Genomic DNA, 22,890 nt, shown 5'->3' with positions numbered 1-22,890 from the left:
CTATAGTTTCCAATGGGCCTTGGTTTGTGGTATTGAATATGTACCTCTCATAAATGATGTTACGTGAAGGCATAAAATGGCTCTGTAATGCATCCAGAGTTTTCTCTATGTCCTGCTTGTAGGCATCAGAGAGTGAGAGGCATTGATAAATACGCAGACAGTCTCTCCCCATCACTGAGCGCAGTGTCACTATCCTTACCTTGGGGTCTTTCTTATCAAGTTCAATTGCCACCTCATAATCTTCCCACTGGGATTTGAAATATGTCCAGTTAACTGCCAGGTCCCCTTTACAGTCCATGGGAGACGGCACAGGGAAGTTGTTTGCAGCCATTTTCTGTAACACTGTGTGTCTCTTATTAATAAATTACCAGAGAAACTATTCTTGTTGATCTTTGGTTCTGATATTAGGACTTTAGTGGTTTCTAAAACACCAAAGCCCTCCCCACTTCTGACACCATGTTTCCTGAGGCGATCTGAGGTAATTCAACAACAACTTTATTCAGACACAAACAATATAACAAAGGTTATAAACTGTCATATCTATATAGCCTACAGGTGGCAGTAAACATGTTAACATGTATAACTCCTAACAAATAGTATTCAAGTGACGTTATCAGTTCGATATCACCACCATACTGAGTGTTATACTAACACCCGATTAATCTAAAAGAGCATCGGGTCTCATGGAGATAGAATTGACCACAGGAATCAAGGGGAAAGCTATGGCCCCCCGCTAAATTGTATGTGGCCAAATGGGAACTGACATCAGACATCAGTTCATTAACTGTCAATATCCAGGCGTCCCTTTTCCTTAGAGACAGTAAGTTAAAGTGCTTACTGGTTATTGCAGGGCCCCTATAACAGCAGGAGGCGGTAATAGCCAGTGAGTGCCAGCCAGTTCATACTTACCTGCTCCCTGCTGCTCCGGTCCTCTGCGCTGCACCCGCTGCCTATATCTTCTGGTCCCGGCACTGTTTAAACCTGGCAGTGCATGGCTATGGTCACATGCACCTCTCCAGCCAATGACTGGCTTCAGCAGTAACATACTGCTTGTGGCCACATCACCGCTGAAGCCAGTCATTGGCTGGAGAGGTGCATGTGACCATGGCCATGCACTGCCAGGTGTAAACCGCGTGGGAACCGGAAGATGGGGGCAGTGCGGAGGACCAGAGCGGCAGGGAGCAGGTAAGTATAACTCTTCGGTATCAGGGGCCATGCTGCAGCACAATGAAGGCAGAATGACTGTGGTAGTGATCATTCCTCCCCAATCACTTTGCATAGGCTTGTGTAATACGGCGATGCAAATGAGCGCCGATCGACTTTTATTTATTTATTTGCGGCCCCTTGAAATAGAGTGATGTGACAATGCAGCCCTCAGATCCAAAAAAGTTCTGCTCTAAAGTTTATTTTTATCATTCAGCTCCCATTCCTTTTTGTTTTTCAAATTTACCTCACTTGCAGTTTTCTCTTATCCCCCATCATTGAATCCTCCTTCCTGGTTTGTCATGAGTTTGATGTCCCATAGGGCAGTGACATGTGTCCTGACATCAGCAGGACATGTGACACTAGGCATGTCCCCTCTTGTTCTTGACAATTGTGCTTCCTGCATTACAAGGCTCAAATGCAGGACGTAACCTACATTAACCGAATATCGAAACAGATTTGCCACAGGACGCAATGGTCGGCAAATATCTTTGGAATAAGCAGTTTTTATAAATGATGGTATAACATAATAACAGTGATGTGGGGGGGGGCGGGGCACGGGCATTTATATTAGTGGCTGGCTGTCCCTGTACAGTATCACCCTGGCAGCATTTTCTGGAAAGGGACACACTGTTCCGCAGTACCTCCATTAATAAAATTATTAGCAATAACTGAAGAACAGAACAACAGAGTTAGAAGAAAAGTGGCTCTAGAATCGCTAATGCATGGCAAATACAATTACACGATACAATTATTTAGTAAAATAGACATGTCAGAAGTGGAGACTGGTCCTCTTTGACATTCAATGGCGCATTAATTAAATATATAAGTATATATGTGACTGCACATTATATAAACGCCAATTATAAATGCTTGTGCCAGAAAAAAGTTCACATGTAACCGTGTATATTCTGTTATGTCTCACTACTAAGATACCAAACATTCAAAGTATGTATCACTTCAGCTGAAAGAATCTGCCGGCTAAGCTGAAAAAGTCTGCTCCTGAGTTAGGGAATCGCTCACTTCCATGTGGAGCCACACTGCCCTCTTATGTGGAAAACTCAAGACAAAGCAGCTTTTAGCCGCATTTTTCTCAATCAGGAGAGCCTCAAACTGGAGCTCTGACTTCCATTATATAGAATGAACAGCGTTTTCAGCAAGTCAACAAAGTGGTAATACAACCTGCTTTACCTTACGTATAGCGTGGAAATGAAAGGTATAAGAAACTGCAACCATTTGATCTCATTAGAAATTCCACACAATATTATAGGAAGTCATCTGGTTAGCTGCAGGGGTGTCCACCGATGACAGTGCTTGTGTTTGTTGGCAGACTATAGCCTGTGAATGAGGGCTGGGCTATAGACTAGTCCACTATTTCCACATATATAATAAACTGCGTCGACTTTAAACTGTCAAGTGGTATTTTTGGGCATAAAAATTACTTATAATAGGAGGAACGTTCACTAAGGTATGGACGCAACCTTAAAAAGGTGGTGCCCCCTCCGGTAAAAAAAAAAAAAAAAAACACTGAACAAGCATGGCTTACAGTTTGTTTGCCTCCATCTCTATAGGTGGAATTCCAACTTGTCTGTAGGCATTGCAATCATTAATTACCGTATTTTTCGCCCTATAAGACGCGCGTGTCTCTGTGTCTTATGAGGCGAATTAGCACCGGAGGACCGGGAAGTGGTGAAGGCTTTGTACTCACCGCTTCCTGGTCCTCCACTCGGCTGTCGCCTGTGCTGTGCGGTGGCTGTAAGCGCCAGTTCACAGCACAGCCGACAGCAGGAGGATAAAGAGCGCAGGCAGTGAGGAGCGGCGGCGTTCAGGTGCAGGAAGGGTACGTGGTTTCTTTATTTTATGTTTTGAGGCTGCTGGGGTCTGAACTGAGAGGTATGGGGGCAGTAATAAGAGCATGGGGCAGACATAACAGGTATGGGGGCAGTAATAAGAGGCATGGGGCAGACATAGCAGGCATGGGGGCAGTAATAAGAGGCATGGGGCAGACATAACATGTATGGGGGCAGTAATAAGAGGCATGGGGGCAGTAATAAGAGGCATGGGGCAGACATAACATGTATGGGGGCAGTAATAAGAGGCATGGGGCAAACATAACAGGCATTGGGGCATTAATAAGAGGCATGGAGGCAAACATAACATAGAAACATAGAATGTGTCGGCAGATAAGAACCATTTGGCCCATCTAGTCTGCCCAATATAACAGGCATGGGGGCAGTAATAAGAGGCATGAGGGCAGTAATAAGAGAATGGGTCAGTAATAAGAGGCATGGGGCAGACATAACAGGTATGGGGCAGTAATAAGAGGCATGAGGGCAGTAATAAGAGCATGGGTCAGACATAACAGGCATGGGGGCAGTAATAAGAGGCATGGGGGCAGACATAAGAGTCATGGGGGCTGATATTAGAGGCATGGGGGCTGATATTAGAGGCATGGGGGCTTATATTAGAGGTAATGGGAACTGATATGAGAGGCATGGGGCTCTTATCTGAGATCTGATTGGGGGTCATTCACATTGCGGTCTGATCTGAGGTCTTATTGGGGTCTTATTAACATTGGGGGTCTGATTGGGGCTGTGAGCTGAGGTCGGATTAACATTCGAAGTCTGATTGTTGGTCTGACCTGAGGTCTAATGAAAAATATTTTTTCTTATTTTCCTCCTGTAAAACCTAGGTGCGTCTTATGGGCCGGTACGTCTTATATGGCGAAAAATGCGGTATACTATAATATATGCCCATCCACAGGAAGTTATAGAACAAAACCTGTGGATAATGATTTCAAAACCCAATAAGCATATAGCAGATAAAGTCTGCCAGAACTCAAATTTCCAAATCCCCAGTACGTCAATGTTGTTGCTGATTTCACGCCATCTGTGTGCAGGGGTGAAATCCATTGCGAATCCACAGCAAAATTCACATATAATACATGCAGATTTTGCTGTTGAATATGCACAGATTTGGGTGAAAATCCACGGCAGATCTCTTCTGCTAGGTCCGGACTCACCCTTACAGCTTTACAAATGCAGCATCCTGTGTGAAAGCTGTGAAGTGGAGGGCATAGGCAAAAGATAGAGCAGATTGTATTATGGAATTATTTCTTGGTGGTTGACAGAGCTTCATTGTACATGTCAATCCACTTAAAAGCAATACAAAAAAATATAATGATATGCTTTCATGTGCAACATTTTTCAATCAGACTAAGCATTATTTAAAAAATAATGAACTAAGATGTACAATAATAAATAAAAAACACATGTAGATATACTGTCATGCGCACACACTTCACTGTGACTTCTAAATAGTTTTGCTATTACGTTCCTTATAACAATACATCTCTTGTCTAGTTTGTTAGCTCTGGGCCATTGCCAGTAATGAAATATTTTTCTTCTATCAATGAAAATTGGTTTCCAGGCCCTCCCTTATGTCCCAGTGTCACCTCACTTGACTTTTAATTTGTGATGTGCTGTACACCTCTGGCTAGTAACTGATGTCAGTGTAGACTTAGGTATAAAGCCTACTTGACTACAGTCATAAAATAAAAAAATTAAAAATAATAAAATCAACGGTAAAAAAAAAGAGATATATCCAAATGAAACTTGATACAGATTAGGCTATGTTCACATCTGCGTTGGAGGCCTGCTGGCCTATTTTGTCTGGTAAAATGCCTGGGTTTTTAACAGAGACCCGATGGATTCCACTATAGTCAATGGGGTCCATAGGTGCTATTTGTTACTGTCATTTGACAGTATCGGCTCTTCTGTTAATTTTCCTCGTTTTACTCCTAAAATGGAGAAGGATGATGGGGCAATGTAAACAATGGTGTCAACCCAGCCTTAAAAGGAATGTGTCATCATAAATTGTTTAAATCATGTTTTTATGCGAAAACATTTTTTTAAGAATTTCCCCCCATGTCACTAGCTATAGTTAAAAAAATTAAATAAAATCCTGCAGTTTTCACATTGGTCACTAGGTCTAAACTTCCTGTCTTTTCAGAGCAGCTACATGGGCCATAGACAACAGACAGGAGCTGACCTCACTGACTTATATGGACTGATATAAGCTGTGATATCACTTACTGCGAATGGTGGATCCTGTGTTATCTATAAAGAGGTGTTACTTGTCATTGCAATTCTGCATGTGGTGATAATAACAATAGCTACTAAAAAGTTACCGGTACAAAACAGGAAAACATGTGCCAAGCTTCCAAGGTAATCCCTAGCTAGAGGCACAACAAATTTAAGTTGTTGGTAGATCTTGATGGAGAAGAAGCCTCCATTTGTCTCATCCCACCTAAGTGGCCGTGCTTACTGAAACAGCAGAGCGGGCCTGCACTCTGCTGTAACCATAGCTCCCATTTCAGTAAGTTGGTTACTGAAGCAGCGTAGCTTGTTCTGCTATGTTATTTTCTAATATTTTCAATATTTGGATTGCTTTAATACTACGCCACACAACACAATGAGTGTTGTACGTTTTGTGGTTTTTATTATACAGTATATAGAAAATGCATATGAATGGGACTTTACAAAACTACATTAGCATGCCGCTCAAAAAGTCAACATGGATTTGAGGAGATATTATGGATTTTTATATCTGTACCATGCACTTTCTGTCCCAGATTTGTCCTGAATTTGCAGTGAATTTCATCAAAAACTAAAGGGGTCATTTATTAAACTGGTGTAAAGTAGAAATGGCTTAGTTGCCAATAGCAACCAATCAGGTTTTTCCATTCATTTTCCAAAGGAGCTGTCCAAAATGCAAGGTGGGATCTGATTGGTTGCTATGGGCAACTAAGCCAGTTCAACTTTACACCAGTTTGATAAATGACCCCCTAAATATAACATATTTCAGGACGTTTCTGCAGTAGGTATTTTTCGACTACATGTGCACACAGGAGTCACATATAAAACCACTCCTACCTTTTCATGGTTTTCAATAAGTATTTCAACAACAATGTTCTGAAACTTTAAGTCCATGATGGCTGCCACCGTTTCTTCTTGAGGCCTCATCAGCGTTGGTCCGAACACCACTCCCAAATTGGCTACAGTCATCAAATTCTTCTTGGCGTTTTCTGAAACACTGGAGAAAGTCCAAAAGAGTTGTCACTATTGGGTCCGTGACCTCATCGCAGTGTGGCAGAGCGTCTGCACACTGCAGCGCCACGGGTCCCAGCTCTGTCCTACCTCGCAGGAGGAGCAGGAACCCGCCAGCATAACGTCGCATCCACCCTCACTGCCAGGTCTCATCTAGCGTGTGCACCTCTCCTTTTGTTATACAGGTGAAACTCAAAAAATTTGAATATCGTGCAAAGTTCATTTATTTCAGTAATGCAACTTAAAAGGTGAAACTAACATATGAGATAGACTCATTACATGCAAAGCGAGATATTTCAAGCCTTTATTCGTTATAACTTGGATGATTATGGCTTACAGCTTATGAAACCCCAGGGGATATGGATTAATTAGCTGACTAGAGAGTGACACTTTGAGCCTAGAATATAGAAAATTTTCACAAAATTCAAATTTTACGCTGCATTAATGCAATTCCTTGCACTGCCTGACCCAGTATACCGTATAAGGGAGCATTCACGCGACTGTATAAATGGATCCGCATCCGTTCCGCAATTTTGCAGAACGGGTGCGAACGCATTCATTTCAATGGGGCCGCAAAAGATGCGGATAGCACACCGTGTGCTGTTTGCATCCATTGTTCCGTTCCGTGGCCCCGCAAAAAAGATAGAGCATGTCCGGACAAGCTTAGGCATTCTCTATATAGCGATGGCCATGTGCGGCCTGCAAATTGCGGAACTCACACGGCCGGTATCCGTGTTTTGCGGACCGCAAAAGAATTAGGCACCTTGCAGACGAGTGTGTCCAGGTGCGTTGCGTCTGCGATCAGGGAAAATCGTGCGAGTAGGTAAGCAATTGCAGTCAGTTTTGACTGCGATTGCGCTCCGATGTTGAGTTTTTAGCACGCGGGTGCAATGCGTTTTGCACGCGCGTGATAAAATACTGACTGTGGTACCCAGACGCGAACTTCTTCACTGAAGTTCGGGTTTGGGTTAGGTGTTCTACTCAGTTTTATTATTTTCCCTTATAACATGGTTATAAGGGAAAATAATAGCATTCTTAGGGTCCATTCACACGTCCGTGGTGTATTGCGGATCCGCAATACACCCGGCCAGCACCCTCCCATAGAACTGCCTATTCTTGTCTGCAATTGCGGACAAGAATAGGACATGTTCTATTTTTTTTCGGAGCCGCGGCCCGGAAGTTCGCGTCTGAAGCCCGGAAGTTCGGGGCCGTGCTCCGGAAATGCGGATGCGGAGAGCACATAGTGCGCTCTCCGCATCCCGTTCTGTCCCATTGAGAATGAATGGGTCCGCACCCGTTCCCGATATTGCGGAATGGATGCGGACCCATTTGCGGACATGTGAATGGACCCCTAATACAGAATGCTTACTAAAATGTGGCTTTAGGGGTATAAATTCTTATTTTTTTATTAACTCACCTCATCCTGTTTTTCGCGCAGCCGGCATCATCTTCTTTCTTCTTTCAGGACCTGCCAAAGGACCTTTGACGACATAATCGCGCTCACCACTTGGTGACGTCAGCGCAGGTCTTGCTGAATGAAGATAGAAGATTCAGCAGGACCTGCGCTGATGTCACCGCGCTCACCAAGTGATTACGTCATCAAAGGTTCTTTGGCAGGTCCTGAAAGAAGAAGAAATATGATTATGCCGGCTGCGCGAACAGGATGAGGTGAGTTAATTTTTATTTTATTTTTTTTAACCCCTAAAGCCACATTTTTGTAAGCATTCTGTATTAAGAATGCTATTATTTTCCCTTATAACCATGTTATATGTGAAAATAATACAGTAAATTGACTTTTATCCGTTTACTTACATCATCTTCTAGCAACCATTCGTGAAAATCACACCGCATCCGCACTTGCTTGTGGATGCTTGCGATTTCACGCAAACCCATTCATTTCTATGGGGCCTGCGTTGCGTGAAAAACGCAGAATATAGAACATGCTGCGATTTTTCACGCAACGCACAAGTGATGCGTGAAAATCAACACTCATCTGAACAGCCCCATTGAAGTGAATGGGTCCGGATTCAGTTCGGGTGCAATGTGTTCACCTCATTCAGTGCGGGTGCAATGTGTTCACCTCATGCATTGCACCCGCACAGAATTCTCGCCCGTGTGAAAGGGGCCTTATGGTCTTGTGAATGCACCCTTACTCTGAGCTTTGTTTTGCCTTTGTTTCAAGTGACTTTTGTTCCATTACTCTGGCTTTATGGACTCTTTACACACTGCTGCAGTTAGCTGCTTTATGGGTGACTGGTATAAACACCAGGGTCCTGATTCTGGGAGTCCGCAATATTGCAATAATAAGAGTACAATGATACAAATGAGCTGTGTTTGGACTTTTTCCGCTAGACTCTCACACAGATGAACTAGGTAATGCTTCTTGTTTCATTAAACAGTAGCTGTCATTTTGTTTTCTTTCCATAAATGAATAGTACAAGCTATTGTTATAAAGATGCTTGTTTGTCCTATTTATCAGGCTCCTGTCCTGCTGTCCCTCCTCCTTAGTAACTCTAAATTCATTGTTCAGACACATCTTCAGTGAACACAGGCTGCCTGCTCACTGAAGGATCATATTAAATATAAGTCTATAGAGAGGGGATGAGGAAGGGGGAGGGTTGCTTGAGACAGGCAGGAGCAGAGAGACTGCTACCGATTTGTAAGTGATTTACTGTCTAACTTAACAGCTTGATTTACATCTAAACTGCTTGGTTCTGCCATATGTCTTCCACTACTGCTGCTGCTGCTTCTGCGATAAACAGAGTTAGGCTACTTTCACACTAGGGGTGGGCGATATGGCCTAAAATCTATATTGCGATATAATTTTAAGCATGTGCGATATGCGATATATATCACGATATATTGTTTTCTTTATTGGGGGGGGGGGGGGGGGCGTGTTTAAACTTTTTTTTACTTTTTATTTAATAACTATTAGTCTCCTTAAGGGCTAGAACGTAGAACCCTTGTCATATTCACCCTAATAGAGCTCTATTAGGGTGAATAGGACTTTACACTCTCCCTGCAGCCCTGTGCTTTGTGCATACAGCAGCAGGGAGCTGATCCCCCTCCCCTAAACGGTGCCATCCACAGATCCTCCCTCCCCTAAACGGTGCCATCCCCAGATCCCCCCCCCTCCCCTAAACGGTGCCATCCCCAGATCCCCCCCTCCCCTAAACGGTGCCATCCACAGACCCCCCCCCCTCCCCTAAACGGTGCCATCCACAGATCCCCCCCCTCCCCTAAACGGTGCCATCCACAGATCCCCCCCCCTCCCCTAAACGGTGCCATCCACAGACCCCCCCCTCCCCTAAACGGTGCCATCCACAGATCCCCCCCCTCCCCTAAACGGTGCCATCCACAGATCCCCCCCCTCCCCTAAACGGTGCCATCCACAGATCCCCCCCTCCCCTAAACGGTGCCATCCACAGATCCCCCCCCCCTCCCCTAAACGGTGCCATCCACAGACCCCCCCTCCCCTAAATGGTGCCATCCACAGATCCCCCCCCCCTCCCCTAAACGGTGCCATCCACAGATCCCCCCCCCTCCCCTAAACGGTGCCATCCACAGATCCCCCCCCCTCCCCTAAACGGTGCCATCCACAGATTCCCCCCCCTCCCCTAAACGGTGCCATCCACAGATCCCCCCCCTCCCCTAAACGGTGCCATCCACAGATCCCCCCCCCCCCCCGACGCTCACAGGAATACATTTAAAAACTAATCAGTAACTTTAACTTTATTCATTGGTGATCTCTTTACTGTATACCTTACTAGGTCTTAGCTCCGATAACAGCAGGCAGTGCGGGCGGGCGGCGCTCACTCACTGACGTCACGCGCCTGCGCCGCCTAGTGGGAGGAGCAGGCGCGTGACGTCAGTGAGTGAGCGCCGCCCGCCCGCACTGCCTGCTGTTATCGGAGCTAAGACCTAGTAAGGTATACAGTAAAGAGATCACCAATGAATAAAGTTAAAGTTACTGATTAGTTTTTAAATGTTCTACTGTCAGCGGCGTGGCCCTGTATATTCTAACCCCCAGGCAAGCGTCCCTGTCACCATGGGAACGCCTGGGGGTTAGAATATACCATCGGATTTGAGTTTTCACCCGCTCACTGAGATCGTGAAAACTCAATGATTTACTGTCAGTCCCTCCCCTCCTCTTCTTTTGTCATTGGTGGTCAGCGGCAGCCGCGCACAGTGGGGAGGGAGGGACTCTCTCCTTCTCCACTGTGCCCAGTGTGTCGGCTCAGGAGAACATGGTGCGCGCAGAGAGCGCGATCATATCGCGGTCCGGCGATATAGGAGATATGCTCAAAATCCATATCGTGGCACAAATTTATATTGCATATTGCCTATATCGTCTATATCGCCCACCCCTATTTCACACTAGCGTTGTATTATCTTTAACATAGCCAAGACGGATCCGTCATGAACTCCATTGAAAGTCAATAGGGGACGGATCCGTTTTCTATTGTGGCAGATTGTCGCAGAGAAAACAGATCCATCCCCATCGACTTGCTTTGGGGGTCATGCCGGATCTGTCTTGTTCCACATCCCAGGACGGAAAGCAAACTACAACGTGCTCCGGTATGGGAAAGTAACCAAACGGAGCATTTCATTCTGTTCAGTTTTGTCCCCATTGACAATGAATGGGGACAAAACTGGAGCGTTTTTTTCCGGTATTGAGCCCCTATGACGGATCTCAATACCGGAAAACTAAAACGCTAGTGTGAAAGTAGCCTTAGGGAGAGATTATCCTGTTTACCCATGTGCTGTGAATGGGCAGACATGAAACCAACTAGTGTTAGCCAACTAACTCGGAAAAATCTTTGCAGAGAGATTGCAGAATGAAACCTGGTAAAAAGGCAGGATGCAAGACATATAATGTCAGCAACAGTGTTTTTCATCATGTACACACATGGCAGCTCATTCTGAGAAATTCCCTCAAACAACTGTTACACTTCAAAGAGATTCGGTCACCAAAAACTTGACATAAATCCAGCTGACACTGAAGATGTGTGCTTAGAAGCTGAATCCAACCCCATTTGTCCCACTGTGATTAGTGGTCCCACTCCAAAGATATAAGCAACTTTATATTCTGTAATTTAGCCCCTTGGTGCAAAGAGGGCTTTGCTGTTGCACCATTCGCTTTCCAGTGCCAGGAAGACTAGAGGTAATTTTGCCTGGCCCTGAAATCTCGAAGCAAGGAGTACGGAGCAGAACTCCGAGTGCAACAACATCCCCCTTGTAGCACCAAGGAGCTAATTTGCATGATATCAAATTGTTTATCTCTCTGGACTGGGACCATCAATCAATATGGGACAAATGAGGTTAAATCCAGCTCCCAAGCGCTCATCTTCAATGTCAGCTGGATTTATTTCAAGGTATGTGGTGACAGATTTCCTTTAAGTCTAATTTTATTCTTAGATTGTGAGCCTCATTGGGGACAGCTTGATGCTAATGTCTGTAAAGTGCTGCAGAACATAGTAGAGCTATATAAATGCATAAAATAAATACACACTTTCTAAGAGGATGATAAACCTGTGAAAAAAGTAAGAATTACATATGCTGTCAATGATATAATAATAAATAAAACAAGCAATTGTGCTTCCAGTGCTAAAATCCAGGAATACTGAGTTTTTACCCACAGTTTTAACTCCTCCTTATATAGAAGATTCATAATTATCTGCTCCCTGCCACCTTGGTCCACCGTGCTGCCTCCACTGTGTCCACATTCTGGTCCCTGGCTTGTCTTCCTCCAGTGGTGCATGGGCATGGTCACAAGCTCCACTGCAGCCAATGACTGGCTTCAGTGGTGATGTGACCACAAGCAGGATGTCACCGCTGAAGCCAGTCACTGGCTGCAGTGGAACATGTTAGTATGCCCATGCACTGGAAGAAAACAAGTAAGGGACAGCAGAAGCAGCTAAGAGGATCAGCGCAGCGTGGAGCAGATAAGTATGAATCTTATTTAAATGGGTTCTGCAGTTTGTTTAAACTGATAATCTATCCTCTAGATAGATCATCAGGGACCCCTGCCGATCAGCTGTTTGAGAAGGCAGCGGCGCTCCAGCAGCGCCGCGGCCTTCTCACTGTTTACCGCTGGCCCAGTGACATCACGACTTGTATCACTTGAATGGAGCTTAGCCCCGCCCAGGCCATTGATACTAGTGATACAGTGAGAAGGCCGCGGCGCTGCTGGAGCGCCGCTGCCTTTTCAAAAAGATGATCGGCGGGGGTCCCGGGTGTCAGACCCCCGCCGGTCAGATACTGATGATCTATCCAGAGGATAGATCATCAGTTTAAACAAACTGCAGAACCCTTTTAAGAAGGCAGGCTGCGGGCACTAGGTAAAAACCCAGTATTCCTGAAGAACCACTATAAGGTGCATTCCTATCCTAAACATTTGGGTCTGGCTATAACTTAAATAGCTAATATGCATGGGTTCCACCCTGAATTCAGTGAAGCATGCGGTGGTTTGGAATTGGCAAACAAGGGTTACTGGAACTACATTCTTCCAATAAGTGATGGTCTCTCGCTTATCAGGCATTTATGGTATTTAATGCTTAAAGGGGTTTTCTGAGTTGAATAAAACTCAGGCGGCAGCTGTAATTCAGTCTCCAAGAAATGTCCTACAATAACAGAAGAAACTATGCTTACAAATTTTCTCCCCTGCTGATTAGAGTATCACACTCTGGTCCACTGTGCTACTGTTTGTCCTGTATAGTGCTGGGGCCAGTAATTTGCTGCATTATGACCTGTGTGTATGGAACGTCACCGCTACAGCCATGAAGGACCTAAGCGCGGCGCTGGAAGTGGCAGGGGAACAAAGTGGAAATCATGACTTCTTTTGTTATTTTATCACATTTCTTGGAAGATGAATTACAGCTGGTGCTCGAGTTTTATTTTAAGGGTTGTCCGGTTTTCCGATATTGATGACCCATCCATAGGTCATCAATATCAGATCAGCAAGATCCAACTGCCGGCACCTCTGCCGATCACCTGTTTGAAGAGAATGCAGCGCTCATTTAAGTGAATAGCACATGGTAGCTATAATTACACTACTCAGTTGCTGCAATGTTGCAGATTTGTGATGGCAGAACACATGGATATATGTTAATAAAGAATTGAAGGTATCATTTGAACCAAAGGAACTGTGAGCAGCAATCATCTGACTAGAGGACCTGCATTTTGTATTTGACTGAGGTGTGGTGAAAGTCTGATGCAGGAAAAACTGAAATCTATTGAATCATATGTGCTACTAAAAGGTAACCTGAATGTTTAAAATATGCATTTAAGATTATTCAGGAACATGCGAGCAATGCTGCAGACTGACCAGTTGTTGTTATTCATATGCAAATGAGAATTTCGAGCACCAGGAGGCAGAGCTGAATCATTTGAGCACTGCTTTGTAAAACCCCCTGTCCTCTGCACACGCCCCTTCCTCCTGATTGACAGGACTAGACAGCAGGCTGAGGTCAGTGCTTAAACGATTCAGCTGCATCTCCTGGTGCTCGAAATTATCATTTGCATATAAAAACATATTTCTCTGCAGCTATTTATCGTACAGACAAAAGAAAGGTATCATTTTAATCAGCATAATGGTGTATTAGGTTTGATCCTGGTGACAGAGCCTCTCTAAATATTGGCTGCCTGGACTGATCTAGTTTATGGGCCATCTGCAAGTGGTTAAGAAGGGAACTTGCAGTCAAATTTTTGCAACCAATGCCAATCAAGTGGTCTAGCTTTAAATTAGCAATTGGTTAATATCTATAGTGTTAATAACATACCAAAAACAGCAAAAGCACTAATAAAAATGGCAAATGATACCATGCTTACTTTGCTAGGTGTTTAATGAAAAGATGAAGCATTTCTTTATTTTTCTCAGGAAGTTTGTAAACTAAAAAATGAATAGCATTCACTCGAGACTCCGGACTTCCACTTTCTGTGGGGGGAAAAGTCAGAAAAACATATTTATTGTTCAAGATATCAAGTACAGTAACACACTAACACATGTACACATACTGTACAGCTACCATTGTTGTCATGCATCTGACCAGATCATATGGGTTGACTGGTCAATGAACTGTGTGTATATCTCTTAAAGGCTATGCATACTTTTCGAGGGCAATTTTTTAATGATTGCATTTTACTCATTTCGGGCTAAAATCATTTCTTAGGCTACTTTCACACTAGCGCTTGATCGGATCCGTTCTGAACGGATCCGATCATATTAATGCAGACGGAGGCTCCGTTCAGTACGGATCCGTCTGCATTAATTACTTAGAAAAATTTCTAAGTGCGAAAGTAGCCTGAGCGGATCCGTTCAGACTTTCAATGTAAAGTCAATGGGGGACGGATCCGCTTGAAGATTGAGCCATATGGTGTCATCTTCAAGCGGATCCGTTCCCATTGACTTACATTGTAAGTCTGGACGGATCCGCACGCCTCCGCACGGCCAGGCGGACACCCGAACGCTGCAAGCAGCGTTCAGCTGTCCGCCTGGCCGTGCGGAGGCGAGCGGAGCGGAGGCTGAACGCCGCCAGACTGATGCAGTCTGAGCGGATCCGCATCCATTCAGACTGCATCAGGGCTGGACGGAAGCGTTCTGCTCCGCTCGTGAGCCCCTTCAAACGGAGCTCACGAGCGGACAGCAGAACGCTAGTGTGAAAGTAGCCTTAAATTGTTTTTTTATTAAAAATATTATGCTGTTCTGTCAAAAAAGGTTAACTGTCTAGCTGTGTGAATCTAATAACCTTTATCTCTAAATTACTAAAAGGTCATAACTACTAAAGGTGGATTTACACGGGCCGACTGAGCGGCCAATTGTCAGGAAGGAACTCTTCAGTTAGCTGCTCGTTCAGTGGAGACCATTGCATTTATATGCAGCGATCTTCTAGACTGTATGAGGACGAGTAATTTCTACTCATGGTTTCTGAACCACTGTTTATACCACATAATCTGCTGCTTGCAGAAATGACTCGTTCATTGGGTGAACAGCGGTACATTTACATGGTCAGATTGTCGGGAACGACAACGGTCATTCCTGATAACCTGCCCGATTCTCTGGGATTATAAATTCACCTTTAGGTAAGCCGCAGTCTTATCAGTAAGATAAGAATTGAGCTATAATGAGTAACATAGTACATAAGGCCGAAAAAAGACATTTGTCCATCCAGTTCGGCCTGTCATCCTGCAAGTTGATCCAGAGGAAGGTAAAAAAAAAAACTGTGAGGTAGAAGCCAATTTTCCCCACTTTAGGGGAATAAAATTTTTTAAGAGGTCAGAGATAAGAAGCCTGCCTGACAGAACACAGTAAAAATAAAGAGCATGCTACTAGAGAATCTCAAGGCTGTAAAGAGAAAGGGGCTCCAAATTTTTAAGGGTACTTTCACACTAGCGTTATTCTTTTCCGGCACTGAGTTCCGTCCTAGGGGCTCAATACCGGAAAAGAACTGATCAGTTTTATCCTAATGCATTCTGAATGGAGAGCATTCCGTTCAGGATGCATCAGGATGTCTTCAGTTCAGTCTTTTTGCCTTTTCAGGCATGCTGCGGTTTTATCTCCGTCCATAAGGCGACTTTCACACTAGCGTTGTTTTAATCCGGCGTTCAATTCAGACACCGGAACTGCCCGCCGGATCCGTAAAAACGTGGGGAAACGGATTACATTTGAATCCTGATCAGGATTTTGATCACAATGAAAAAATGCATTGGAAAAAACGGATCCGCCATTTATGGACTTTAACTTTTTTTTCACATTTTTCGGGTTTAACATGCAAAAGCCGGATCCGGTTTGACTGAACACACAGCGACGGATCCGGCGTTAATGCAAGTCAATGGGAAAAAGACCGGATCCGGCGTTCAGTCAAAGTGTTCAGGATTTTTGGCCGGAGGTAAAAATACAACATGCTACGTTTTTCTGAAAAGACTGATCAGTCAAAAAGACTGAACTGAAGACATCCTGATGCATCCTGAACGGATTACTCTCCATTCAGAATGCATTAGGATAAAACTGATCAGTTCTTTTCCGGATTTGAGCCCCTAGGACGGAACTCAGCTCCGGAAAAGAAAAACACTAGTGTGAAAGTACCCTAATTCTGGAACACTTGCCAGATCCGGCATTTTTCCCATTGAAATGCATTAATGGATCAGTTTTTGCGTCTGCGCATGCTCAGGCCGCAAAAAAATAAAATAAATGCCGGATCTGGCATTTCAATGCATTTGTCAGACGGATCAGGATCCTGATCCGTCTGACAAATGCCATCAGTTTGCATACGCTTTGACGGATCGGGCAGGCAGTTCCGGCGACGCAACTGCCTGCCGGAATCCTCTGCCGCAATTGTGAAAGTACCCTAATAAAGACCAATTTAAAAACAGATATTCAGCTCAAAATGAGTACAGTGTAGTAAAAAATAAAAAAATAAAAAATGCCCCCAAAAGGTGTACATAGAAGAGTCACAATCGACAGTCAGTTACTAGGGATGTATTGCCTAGCAACTACATTCTTTTCATTGGCTTGCAAGAGACCAGTAATAGTGTGTGGGATTTTCAAAATGGCAAGTATCTGTGGAATATAACGGTCATGCTAATGGAAGCCGGTCATCCCATCACCACACAGGACAGGGGTCAGTGGACAAGAGGTGGAAAACAAATCGATCAGAACATTATGTTATATGTTGAAGATGAGAAAACCCATTTAAAAGTGTATGTTCATCAATGTATTTTATATTGATATATTTTGAGGAAAAGCAATCACTATTTATGTGTTTTATATCAAGATTGTTAGTAACACAAAACGTATGGACACTTGCACCTGGAATAAGGGTCAGAATGACTTTTACAGGTAAATATAAAAATGATTGATAACTAGCAATGCACAGCACGATACTTTCTATAAACTCAATGCAGGTCATTTGTTGAAATAAAGAAAGGCTGGAAGGTAAATCAAATACTGATTCAGACACAAAACGCATCATTCTATCCACATCACATTTCTTCCTCATTCTGTTGAAATCTATCCAGGTCAATAAACAACATAATTTGATTATTAAAATACCCAGGGTACTAGGAAAGTATGTAAAATGTGTTAAAACTATATAAATTTATAGCGCAGAAGTGTCTACAAGGATCATACAAAGATATTTTAAAGGGTTCATGCACACGAGCATGTGTGCCCCTTGCCCGTGCTACAGATCACAAAAGCGGTCCACAATGCACGTGTGTCGGCTGGGTGAACGCTTTTTGCAGATGCGGTCCACAAGATATGGATCTGTGATCCACAAGATATGTTCCGTACCGTGTGGAGGCACGGACTGAAATCCCATGGAAGCGCTTTGTAGTGCTGTGATAGGGAGAGAGAGCTCCAGAATAAAGGACATGTCTCCTGAGCTGCAACAGAAAGGACACTCCCCTTGAGCTGCCAGCTTGATATAAATCTAGCAGAGCAATGAATGGGGAGAACTCTGCATCCATGTGAGGTCTAGCTTTGTCAAATTGTCATGTACTATATGATGTTTGATTTTCATTTTTTACTTTACTCATGGGATACCACCTTTAAAGAGGACCTGTCACGTCTCCTGAAAGCCAGCAGTCTGTAATAAAGGTCCGGCTGGGTGTTACCAGCTGAGGTTGTGTCACTTCACAGTCTGACACTGGCAGCACTAATTGGATAGCAGCCGACTGCAAATGGACACACCCCCAACTGGTAACACCGCTGGACTTTTATTGCTGACTGCTGACAATTCATTCACAAACCTCTAGGAGGACTGATAGAGGAATGGCACGGCACAGTTATATGAAAATGTGCTCCAGAATGGTTATTACACGGGGAATGCAAATACCCTGTTTTGGACTATACAACGCACAGAGGATTTGGAGGCTGAAAATATAAAAAATACCTCAGACCTCAGAGCAGACCACCAAATCTGATACCCATTCTTCATCAGACCTCAAATCAGATCCCCATCAGTCCTCCAAATCAGACCACCATTCTTCATCAGACCTCAGATTAGACCCCAAAATCAGACCCCCAAGCTCTATCAGCCTCACATCACACCCCCCAGTCTCCATCATCCTCAGACCAGACCTCCATCAGACCCCCCAGCCTCCATCAGACCCCTAATCAGCCTCAGCTCAGCCCTCAATCAGAACCCCCAGCACCCTTCAGACTCAGATCAGACCCCCAATCAGACCCCATAAGCCTCAGATCAGACCCCTAATCAGCCTCAGATCAGACCCCCCCAGCCTACATCAGCCTTAGATCAGCCCCTAATCAGAACCCCCAGCCCCCATCAGACTCAGATCAGACCCTATCTGCCTCAGATTGGACCCCCACCCCCAGTCAGCCTCAGATCGGACCCCCAGCCCCCATCAGACCTCAGATCAGATGTTACAAAAAAATGGAAATAAACTTAACTTGTTTGCTTCGGATGGCACTGCTGATCCAGGACTCACCGCTCCATTGAGTTTTCTGGGTTCCGCTGTGTACTGTGACCTTTAAAGGGACACTGACAGGCCCTATAAACATATTTAGTTATTCCTATACAGTCAAAGATCTATTAAAGTGTATTCCAAATATATAAGAGTACCCCGAGTCCGCATTGTAAACCATGTAAAAACAACTTTATATTCATCTGTCAATCACATTTCTTTATGCCCAAGGGGCGTTTTTTTTCATACCTTTGTGCCCAGCCGCGCCTCAACTGTCGATTCCTACCGCCGCCCGGCTTATTATTATTCACTGCGCTGGGCGGCTCTTACATTTCCCCGATCCTGTCAGCGGAGAGAAAAGTTTCTTGGCCGGCGCAGGCGAATTAACTATCTGAATTTCTAATGACATCAGCGCTCTGAAGCGCTGGATACGAGTGCCTTGGAGGAGAGATCGGACGCAGGCGCATTCAATTACAGGCTTGGGAGGGTGCCGGCACATGCGCAGATGGTCCGATTGAGGCCGATGCCCATAAGTCTCTATCGGGCATGCGCGGGAACTGACAGGATCGGGGAATGTAAGAGCCGCCCAGCGCAGTGAATAATAATGAGCTGGGCGGCGGTAGGAATCGACAGTTGAGGCGCGGCTGGGCACAAAGGTATGAGAAAAAACGCCCCTTGGGCATAAAGAAATGTGATTGACAGATGAATATAAAGTTGTTTTTAAATGGTTTACAATGCAGACAGGGGGTACTCTTATATCATTGGAATACACTTTAATAGATCTATGACTGCATAGGAATAACTAAATATGTTTATAGGGCCTGTCAGTGTCCCTTTAAGGTGCACAGCGTTAGGTCATTGTGCGTGCCTATGTGCACTACTTCCTGATGATCTGCGCGGTCAGGACACAGTCCCTAGAAGACTAGGGAATGTGAGTACAGCCAGCACAGTGCTGCCCTCACCTCCCTGTGACTACCGCATGCTAATGATCGCTTCCATAATGGAAGCAGTCATTAACATTTGGTTCTTAAGACGCACTGCTGCTTTGGGGGAAAAGAATGTGCGTCTTATAGTTCAAAAAATGTCATAGTTACTAAAACAGACATGTCAGGAGAGGTGACACATCCTGTTTAAAGGGACTGTCTAGAATTATGTAAAAAGCATTTGCTTTTCACTTTTCATTTTTTTCCCCCTAGAAACAACATCAAGTCAGTCCACAGAAAGATATGCCATCATTTCTGGTAATCTACTACATTTCCTTGAGGTATGTTTCAATGTTGTGGGACTTTTTACTTTAGTTTATAATGTCACAGTTCATTTGAATTCTGCTCAGGACTTTGCATATTTGCATGCCTGATACTCTTTAGTGCCTATCTCCTGTATATTTGCTGTAACAATGCAAAATGATTTTCCCTCATTGGCTGTTGGCCATCTGTTTCTGGATAATGCTAAGCCACATACCATTATACTTTGTGAAAAAAATTATATTTGGTTAGAAAACACCTGTTTATCTGAGCAACTAGTACAGATCGTTGTAGGGCCGCAGTAAACGATTATTTTAGCAATAGAGTATTCTACCGATTATTTTTACGATTAATCGAGTAATCTAATAAGAAAAAAATTATTAATAGACTGTTTTCCTTTATAAAAACTCATCAGCCCCCCTGCCATCATTCCCCAACACCCTTCATTCCCCCCTGTGCGATTAGCTCAATTGCATCAGTTTCCCCCAGTGCCATCATCTCCACTATCCCCCAGTGCCATCAGCTCCCTCCCGTGCCATCAGCTCCGTTCCCCCTGTGCCTTCAGCTCTCCCCCACCCCAGTGCCATCAGCTTGCCCCCCCAGTGCCATCAGCTTGCCCCCCCCTAAGTGCCAGCGCTTACCTTTCCTGTAGGGGCGCCACTCCACAGCTCCTCTGTCTTCTTCTCTGCGCGCTGCACTGCCATCCTGACGTCACACAGCGTCAGGTCATAGTGCACTTATGAGTGCACTATGTCCTGACGATGTGTCAGGGCTTAAAGTGCAGCGCGGTACGGGCCGGTGGGTGACCACGGAGCGGTAAGTAATAGCAAGCGCTTCACTCCTGCTCTGTGGTCACATGACACAAACGAATACTCGATGCAAAAATAAATAAATATTTGTGTCAAATAAGGGTACTTTCACACTCGCGTTTGGTGCAGATCAGTCATAGATCTGCACAGATTGATCTGTTCAGATAATACAACCGTCTGCATCCGATCAGAACGATCCGTTTGTATTATCTGTAACATAGCCAAGACGGATCCGTCTTGAACACCACTGAAAGTCAATAGGGGACGGATCCGTTTTCTATTGTGCCATATTGTGTCAGTGAAAACGCTTCCGTCCCCGTTGACTTAGATCAGGCATCCTCAAACTGCGGCCCTCCAGCTGTTGTAAAACCACAACTCCCACAATGCCCTACCGTAGGCTGATACCTGTAGGCTGTTTGGGCATGCTGGGAGTTGTCGTTTTGCAACAGCTGGAGGGCCGCAGTTTGAGGATGCCTGGCTTAGATTGTGTGTCAGAATTGGCTCAGTTTCATCAGCGGAATGGAGGCGGAACGGAGGCAAACTGATGCATTCTGAGCGAATCCTTTTCCATTCAGAATGCGTTATGGTAAAACTGATCAGTTTTGGACCGCTTGTGAGAGCCCTGAACGGATCTCAGAAACGGAAAGCCAAAACGCCAGTGTGAAAGTAGAGTAATAGTTTCAGCCCTAGACACATGGCGAGTTATATAAAGGTGTAACCAACTACTATGTGTAAATAATTTCACTGGATCCAATCAACTGAGATGGATACAAAATGTATATTCAGAAACATGATCTTTTTGCTTTTACATCTACTCTGCATTTTTATTTGTAACATCAAATTTGAGGGCTTAAAATAGGTTGTATACTTTTAGCAATGTTTAGGCAGCTGCATGTCATTCCCATTGAAATACAAAATGTCTTTTGAAATCAAACAAGCTCGAAATCCCAATCTGGCAAAATGTCATGGGACAGTTGGGAAGCCTCTATACACATTATTGATGCCATCAATACCGGCAGATTTGGACAATGTTATCTCATGGCAAGGGACCCTTCATATGGAAGGCTGTAAAGAAAAGCAAACACCTTCCAAAAGCTTGCTTCTGCATCAAGGAGGGGCATATTGAGTGTAAAGAAATGTCTCGTGACAGATTCTAATTTTTTTTTAAATTATAAATGGCAGGGACCTCGTCTGTGTGGTAACGTACTGGGTTTTTCAACAGGACAACGCTACAGTACACAATGCCCGCAGGACAAGGGACTTCTCCCAGGAGAATAACATCACTTTTTGGCTTATCCTGCGTGTTCCCCTGATCTAAATCCAATTGAGAACCTTTGGGGATGGATGGCAAGGGAAGTTTACAAAAATGGACAACAGTTCCAGACAGTAGATGGCCTTCGTGCGGCCGTCTTCACCACTTGGAGAAATGTTCCCACTCACCTCATGGAAACGCTTGCATCAAGCATGTCAAAAGAATTTTGGAAGTAATAAACAATAACGACGGAGCTACTCATTACTGAGTTCATGTTTGGAAGTTGGATTTCTTTCTTTTTTTTGGGGGGGGGGGTAGTTTTTTTTTGTAGGTGTGGTCCTAAACTTTTGATCAGCTGAAAAACAGCCTGTTTCAGTTTATTCGTTGTTTTCATTAAATTGAATGCTCAAAAAATGTTTTGTCTCACTCCCATTTCTTCTTGTTGCATGTTGAAGCTCTACTTGGAACCTTGTTAAGATCCAGCCATGCTAAATATGATTTTTTTGCCATTTTTCAAGTGGTCTTAAACTTTTGATCAGGACTGTATGTCCTGATGCAAGGGTGGATGCACAAGGCTACATTCAGATCTCACCAGTTTTTTCTTTTGTCTGTACTGTTGTAAGAACAGAAAAATGGAAAGAAAAAAAGGAGCCCCAGTCCATTATATGATGGAAGCAAACAGGCCCTATGGACCCTAATTATAATGTCATCCATTGGGCGTGTCAGGAAGCCCGGCATTTTAATGGACAAAACAACATAGCATGTGGCACTATTTTGCATGGATTTTTAACAAGATCTGTGACTGAAGCCTCTTGTCTAATCATCTTCTCACTTGTTTAGTAAAAATAAAA

At 44.2% G+C, this 22,890-nt stretch overlaps 1 protein-coding gene across 2 annotated transcripts in view; it reads right to left on the bottom strand.

The window, feature by feature from the left end:
* ARHGAP10 (Rho GTPase activating protein 10) overlaps positions 1–22,890 on the bottom strand; it is a 351,925-nt gene that overhangs the window by 174,431 nt on the left and 154,604 nt on the right. For both annotated transcript variants that reach the window (XM_040418526.1, XM_040418527.1), the window contains exons 17-18: positions 14,142–14,247; positions 6,138–6,297 (exon numbers count right to left, since the gene is read on the bottom strand). In XM_040418526.1, coding sequence (XP_040274460.1) covers positions 6,138–6,297; positions 14,142–14,247 — 266 coding nt within the window. The remainder of the gene's footprint in view (positions 1–6,137; positions 6,298–14,141; positions 14,248–22,890) is intronic.

Source organism: Bufo bufo, chromosome 2 (genome assembly GCF_905171765.1).
Source record: "Bufo bufo chromosome 2, aBufBuf1.1, whole genome shotgun sequence".
Lineage (NCBI taxonomy): Eukaryota > Metazoa > Chordata > Amphibia > Anura > Bufonidae > Bufo > Bufo bufo.
Note: the sequence above shows the minus strand (reverse complement) of the source record. Positions and strands in the feature narration are given on the sequence as shown.